Here is a 7,948-nt window from a genome sequence, read left to right as displayed (position 1 = left end):
GTCTGTGTGTCTGTGTCTGTGTGTGTCTGTCTGTGTGTCTGTCTGTCTGTGTGTGTGTGTGTGTCTGTGTGTCTGTCTGTGTGTCTGTCTGTCTGTCTGTGTTTCGAAGAGGATGGATTTGACCTTGTGTTTTTTTTCTTAAAGCAACAAGGCAATGAGAAAAATGGACAGACGATAAAAAAGAATACTCAATGAAGGACAAATCCACGGAAAAGAAGAAAACATTAAAAGAGAAGAAGAAAGAGAAAACTAAAGCAGAGGATAATGACAGTGGTGTAGAAGTGTACTTCAGAGAGGAGGAAGAAACGCATGAAAAGTGTAACCACGTAAAGGTGATGCAGCATCTCTTTTCAGATCAATCTGAATGATTTTACGTCTAAATATGAGTGTACAACTACTACTCTGATGTGTAACAGCTGTCATCTGAATTTTTAGGGTATCCAGGAGAAAAATGAACCAAAACGGCTGCAGGTGGCATTTGGCTTCCCATGGGAATCCACTCTGTGCTCTTTAACGCCTTTTGCCGCAATAGACGACACCAATGATTCCAGTGATGATGAGCAGGAAGTCACGAGCAAGGTGAGCTCACACGTGCATCAGAACTAAGGTGCTCCTATGTAAACTGTTGAATATCTATTCATTGAATTTTCCAGAATCACAATGAAAGGTGTACATACTGAAAAAATTTGATGTAGAATTTACAGGGTCCTTAAAATGATGGTTATCAAATTTAGGGTATTAAAAAGTCTTAAATATCTTAAAGGAATAGATCACTCAAAAATGAACATTTGCTGAAAATGTACTTGCCTTTAGACAATATGCAAAATATGGATGAGTTTGTTTCTTCATCACAACAGATTTGGAGAAATTTAGCATTACATCACTTGCTCACCAGTGGATCCTCTGCAGTGAATGGGTGCCGTCAGAATGAACGTCAGAGTCCAAACAAGACATCACAATAATCCACAAGTAATCCACTCAATTTAGCATGGATAGATGACACATATTTTGGCCAGAAGTGATGGTTTAAAGTTAAAATATCTGAATGATGAATTTGTTTGTTACAAACATGCAGCTCTTTGCTTCACAAGAGTTTAATTGATAGACTGGAGTCATGTGGATTATTATGACGTTTTATCAGCTGTTTGGACTCTCATTCTGACGGCACCCATTCACTGCAGAGGATCCATAGGTGAACAAGTGATACAATGATAAATTTCTGATTTTCAAGAGGTCTTAACATTTGGAACGGGAAAAATATTCACAGAACTGTGATAATTAAAGTGGTTATTAAACTTAAAAAAACTATGGTTTAATTAAATAATTACAAAGAAACGGCAAGTAACATATTCAATTAAATGTGAAGTAGAACAATTTGAATTTAAAAGACTAAAATAGTATTTACTCCAAAAATCCTCTTTTTATTTACAACTTCGAAAAATCACTTTTTACAGTGCATAGTCTGCAAACACACAGTAAACAGCTGCTCTTTCTCTCCAGCCTGTGAAAAAGTCCCGTAAAGAGCTGAAGCAGAAGCAACAGAACGCGGAGCAGCAGCTCAGCAAGCTGGAGGCGGAGCTCATGGACACGTCCGCGTGTCCGGACAGCACAGCGGCATTTGAGCGTCTGCTCCTGTCGTCTCCGGACAGCTCCCTCCTCTGGCTGCAGTACATGGCCTTCCATCTGCCCTCAAAACCATCTCCTTCAGGTGAAAGGCTGTAGTTTAAGATGGTTGCGATTAAATTAAGTACAACTTACTACTGCTACAGGAAACATGTTTGAAAACAGTCATTATTGCAAAGAAATGACATGTTTTTGATCCAGTTATTATTTGTGTGTGTTTTGCTTTTCCCTGTTTTTGCATAATTTAGTAGTTGTTTTAAATGACAACCCAACAATTAACCGGTTTGTTTGTGTTTTTAGAGAGGAGCAGGAGAAGCTGAATGTGTGGGTGGCCATGCTAAATCTGGAGAACATGTACGGGACACAAGAAAGCTTGCAGAAAGTCTTTGAACGGGCCATCCAGTACTGTGAACCTCTTCCTGTGTTCCAGCAGCTAGCCGACATTTACGCCAAGTCGGACAAGATAAAAGTAAGCATTATGTCCAGTCATGTGATCTGTGTGGTTGTTAGTAAGGATACAATGATATATATTTTGGCTGAAGGGTGGGCGGTCTGAGCAAATTTGTTCAAACTTTTACAGTCATTAAGTTTTTTTTATTCGGCAAGGCATTAAATTGAACAAAAGTGACAATAAAACATTAATATTGTTACAAAAGATTTGTATTTTCAATAAATGTTGTTCTTTGATTTTTCTGTTCATCAAAAAGGATCCTGAAAAGAAAAAAGTATTGCGTTTCCATAAAAATAACTGTTTTCAACATTGATAATAAGAAGAAATTAAGGATCATGTGACACTGAAGACTAGAGTAATGATGCTGAAAATACAGCTTTGCATCACAGGAATAAATTACATTTTAAAATATATTCAGATAGAAAACAGTTATTTTAAATTAGAACAATATTTCACAATAATGTTTTTTACTGGATTTTTAGTCAAATAAATGCAGCCTTGGTGAGCATGAGACTTTTCAAAACATTCCAAAAAAAGTTTTATAGTCCCCAAACATTTTTTACACTGTTTATTTAATTACCAAAATAATATATATAAACGTGCTACAAGCCATCAGAACATTTTAGTGTACAATTTGAAATGCCATAAAATATGGATATTTATTTTAAATTTAGAAATAAACCCTTATGTTAACTATTCTTAACATTAATAATGTTATATTAAAATAATGATATATTTATTGATACTAATATGGCCACCAGTATATTGTGTATCACATGTTGTTGGGTGGATGAGAACAAATCAGTTATGTCAAAATTGAAAACCCGTATTGCATTTTGTGTGTGTGTGTGTGTGTGTGTGTAGGAGGCGGAGAATCTTTATAAAAGCATGGTGAAACGCTTCAGACGGGAGAAAGCTGTATATCTGAGTTATGGCAACTTCCTGCTACGACAGCACCAGAGCGATGCTGCAAATGCCCTTCTGCAGAGGGCGCTGCAGAGCCTGTCCAATAAGGAACGTGAGTGCCAGCTCCACTTCATACATACATACTTAATTCCCACATGTATGCATGCATTGAGACTCACTAGGTATAGATTCATTCATGATCAAGAATCTGAAAAGCCATTTGGATGATATTCAGGCCCTGCAGGTTGCCTGTTAGCAGCTCATGCATTGTTTCCTTGCGGTCTTTCCAGATGTGGACCTGATTGTCAAATTTGCCCGGCTGGAGTTTCAGTACGGGAATGCTGAGAGAGCCAAATCCATGTTTGACAAGGTCCTGAGTACCTACCCCAAACGCACAGACCTGTGGTCCGTATTCATAGACTTGATGGTGAAGCACGGCTCTCAGAAGGAAGTGAGGTAAACACAGCTGCAGGGTGATACTAGTCAGAGTGAAAATGTGTAGTACAAGAATTTGACTTGATATTCCAAACCTGTATGAGTTTCTTTCTTCTGTTTAGTACAAAAGAAGATACTTTTTTAATAATGTTGGTAAACAAACATTTGACGATCACTATTGTTTCAATAGCATGGGAAAAAATACTATGGTAGTCAATGGCTACCGTCAACTGTTTGGTTGCCAACATTCTTCAAAATATCGTCTTCTGTGTAGAGCAAATTATGGCAGAATTTTTGTTTTCGTCCATTTTAACCAAATCAACCTGTTGCATTATTGATTTTAGTTTAAATATACATTTCTAACAATTATTTATTTGAAAATTAAAAAAAAGAAATTATATTGAAAAAATAGGCCATATCACTTCTCAATATCAATAATGTAAAAAAATTATAAATACAAAAATAGATAAAAAAATAAATAACATTGATGGATACTAATATGAACACCATATGAGTGGATGAGAGTTGCTTTGACATAACTGGCTTTGTTAGTTAAAACTATTCTATTCTATAAAACTCTATTCTATACTCTGCACTCATTTTATATATATATATATATATATAGCTTTTTAAATTTATTTTACAATTTTAATTATATTTTATGAAAATATTTCATATTTTAAATTTGTAATTATTTATATTTTTGACAGTTGATATTATATGTAGAGTGGAATAGAATCTTAAAATACTGATCTGAACTGAGACATAATCAGCAGATAATCAAAAATATGTTCCTGTTTTCTCTAGGGAGCTTTTTGATCGTGTGATTCACCTGAGTGTGTCAGTGAAGAAGATTAAGTTCTTCTTTAAGCGTTACCTGGAGTACGAGAAGAAGAACGGCACACCTGAGACCATCCAGGCGGTCAAACAGAAAGCTCTAGAATATGTGAGTTGAAAGGAGCAGAAGCTGCCAGCTAGAGCCATCTATTTTACCTTACGATTAATAGGATATTTGAGGACAAAGAATCTTTTTTTGCCACCCACCCATCTTTAATCCTCCTGCTTTTTTATCACTTGTGCACCTATTTACATATTGCTGGAGGTGCATTTGCATGTGTTTCCCGGACTGTCATATCACTGAATGTCTATAAGTGACCACAAATTTTCCTATTTGATCAATAATGATTATGGATTAAATATTGATGTAATATGAAGTCATTCAGGTTTTGCAATAAAAATTCTGCTATCAAAAGCTCCACAGATCTTTATCCACCTTTATATATATATATATATATATATATATATATAAGGAAGGTTAACCACAAAAACATGACATTTTATTCAAAAACAAACAATACAAAATAACAATGAAAAGGGAACAATTCAAGCAATGAACACGATATTGGATAAGAACTGCTGGTTACTGATTATATATTTAATATTTCTGTAAGGACTACGCAGGATCTTCAAGAAGACCGTAGTACCAGTCAAACAGACAGTGCACTACACCTACAACCCTATTATCACATATATACGGCTGTCCATTGACAGCAGAATTTTAATTGCCTAAGTTTAATGTTTTCTTTTGTTGCCTGGTTAGATCCCCTGAGGCAAACTCCTGAGATATTTACCTCTCATTTTGACGTCCGTTACCCAGCATGCACGTTGTATCTCTCGCTTTAGAACCTCGGCGCGATACTACTTTAAAGATTATTGTGGCACAATATATAGGAGATTATTCTTAAATTTGGCTACTGGCAATATGGTACTGAATCACTAGTGGAGGCTGAACGCTGTCGTCCTGGTTTCTCGCGTTCTCCGGTCCGCTGTGGCGGTGCATATAGATGGCTTTGGAGAGCCTTGGCAGGTCATGTGATATGTTCCAACAATCGCAGAACTAGAGAGTGTTAATCTGGCCGTGGGCCGTACAGTTTCTGGGGTCACACCTCCTCGGGGTCTTGCAGCCCCTCGGCTCCTCGTGGGGCGTCGCCGTTGTGTAGACGCATGATGGGTTTATTGCACATCGGACAGACGCTGCGGATCTCTAGCCATTTCAGCAGGCACCTGCAAGTTGCAAAGAAACAACAAGAGATTTCTTTAAAAATACTGCTGCAAATGGTAAACTAGGGTTTTGCACTTTTACTTGTCCATGCAAAATGTGTCACCACAATGCTAGGTGGTTGCTTTGCAGTTGCTTGTAGTTTGATGCGTTTAGGAGTTTGTTAGAAGTCAAAAGTGTTAGCAATAGTAAGAGTGATACATATTATCAGCATTTATTCTACAAACAAATAAATGGCATTGCATTATAATATTAGTTTCTTTTTTTAATATCATTTTATTGTTATTTCTACTTCTTAAATATTCCCTTATAAATAGGAGTGTGTAAATGGACTTATCCACATCAAATAGACTTTATTATTTATTTTATATATAATATTGTTCAGCGGTCTGGGGTTAGTACGATTTTTAATGTATTTGACGTGTTTTTATGCTCACCAAAGCTGCATTTATTTGATCAAAGATCCAGTAAAAAAAACGGTAATACTGTGAAATATTATTATCATTTAAAATAACTGTTTTCTGTTTTATTATATTTTAAAATGTCATTTATTCCTGTGATGGGAAAACTGAATTTCAGGAGCCATTACTCTTCAGTGTCACAGAAATCATACTCATACGTTGCTTAATATCAGATTCTTTGATTAATCGACAGTTTAAAAAGAACAGCATTAATTGGAAGTCTTTGGAAATACATAAATAGTTTTACTGTGACGTGATCACTTCAATGCATCCTTGCTGAATAAAAGTATTAATTTCTTAAGGAGTGTCTTTAAAAACCCTCTTTTGTGCGGAAATATTTCCTTCCACCACAGATTCAAATCTCAGTTTGACAGTGTAACAGCTGAGCTCAAGCCTCCGTTACTAATTCAAAAACATCACTTTAGAACTAGTAACGAAGGACTAGTGAACGTTGCATCACTGTATTATGTAGAGTAAAGTATTATGAGAGATGGACTGAGCGAGTGCGATTACCTGCATCTGATACAGCATTCATTCTTCAGCTCAATCTCATATTCACAATAAAACATTAGAAAGTGATTTCTTTGTCGTACTATCCTTTCATCTATTAAGGGTGATTTCTGATGACAGCGCTGCTCACTGCATTCGTTGTCTAAGGTGTTGTTGAAGGTAAAAATAACTAGCTTGTTTACAACCCTGTTTCAGTCTCTTTCAATATAAAAGTCTTTACTGCTGACTCGTAAAACAGTCTCTTGTCTCCATCTAATGGCGGAATAATGTAACTAAAATCACCATCACGAACACACACACTGTTTCTCAATACTAAATACTATTATTAAATACTATTATTTATATAAAATATCATTTATTGAATAATAATATTTAATAAACAACAATAACAGCCATCATAAAGGTTGCTAGGCAATTCAGTCAAAAGAACAAAGGCAGCGCTCTGATATTCAGCATTAAAAGTTATATAACATATATAATTATATAACGTTTTGAGACTTTGGAAAACTATTTGCTCTGGAACAAATAATAGATTAACGAGACCAAAGACTGCCCGTTAGATTTACTCAAAACAAATTATATCTCATGTTTAACCACTATAGAAACATCAGAGCCAGGAGCAAATTCCAGAAGATCTGTGAGAAATACTGCAAGCGGAGTGATACAAACGGTGAACATTTGGAGTGCTGTTATCACTAGAATATTGCACGACTGGAAAAGGCTCTCAGCCAATCAGATTCGAGGACCAGAAATTACCGTTTTATATATGGATGGATGGATGGATGGATGGACGGACGGACAGTGTTGATTTCGTTGACGAATAATTTTCATCATAATTTTCATCAATGACATTTTTTTCACCGACGACAATGAGAAGATAACGAACTAAAACTCTCTTTGAATGGGAAAAAAAACTATGATGTAAATCTATTGACATTTTCTTCATCGAATAAAAACGAAACGAAAGTGTTAGGGAGGGACGATTTGGGAAGAGATTCATTCAGAACGAATCTGCTGCGTGGTTCGGAGGTTAGATGCGTACATATGAACTGGCGGGACATAAGCTAACATACACTTGCTGCACGTCGCATAAAACGTTAAAAAATGTCAATATGTGGGAGTAAGAGAAGAGCAGACAAATCTGACGACGCAAGAGAAAACTCAATTCGGTCCAGTTTTCTGACCGCACACACTGAAGCATACACACACAGAAAGCACATCTCACAGCGCGCAAGTACTCTTTCGCGTCGCATGAACGGAGAATTACACAAAATGATGTTGAATTGTCCGTTTTGACGGGTATTCGAGTAAACACAGTTGATTACGTCTTAAGTGAACAGTAGGGAGAACATGTATCAGTACACTGAATCCATTGCAGCTGTGCATTCGGTTTTAATGGGACAGCAGCCTATTGTCCGAGTCATTGATGTTAATCAAGCAACAAAAGAAAGACAGAAAATCACGCACTGCTCTTGACTGAAAAACTTTAGTAGCCCTAAAGAT

The 7,948-nt window shown here is 36.2% G+C and overlaps 1 protein-coding gene and 1 pseudogene across 1 annotated transcript in view; one reads left to right on the top strand and one right to left on the bottom strand.

Moving 5' to 3' along the window:
* LOC107684315 (protein RRP5 homolog) overlaps positions 1-4,677 on the top strand; it is an 11,777-nt pseudogene extending 7,100 nt beyond the window's left edge.
* Positions 4,678-4,742: 65 nt separating this feature from the next.
* The window catches only part of LOC107684287 (RING finger protein 122-like), a 10,376-nt gene continuing 7,170 nt past the window's right edge, over positions 4,743-7,948 (bottom strand). The window contains exon 6 of the mRNA XM_016480523.1: positions 4,743-5,479. Within this exon, the coding sequence (XP_016336009.1) occupies positions 5,356-5,479 (124 nt within the window). The 3' untranslated portion in view covers positions 4,743-5,355. The remainder of the gene's footprint in view (positions 5,480-7,948) is intronic.

This window comes from Sinocyclocheilus anshuiensis, unplaced genomic scaffold (assembly GCF_001515605.1).
Source record: "Sinocyclocheilus anshuiensis isolate Anshui unplaced genomic scaffold, SAMN03320099.WGS_v1.1 scaffold1371, whole genome shotgun sequence".
NCBI lineage: Eukaryota > Metazoa > Chordata > Actinopteri > Cypriniformes > Cyprinidae > Sinocyclocheilus > Sinocyclocheilus anshuiensis.
This window is presented reverse-complemented; position numbering and strand designations above follow the sequence as displayed.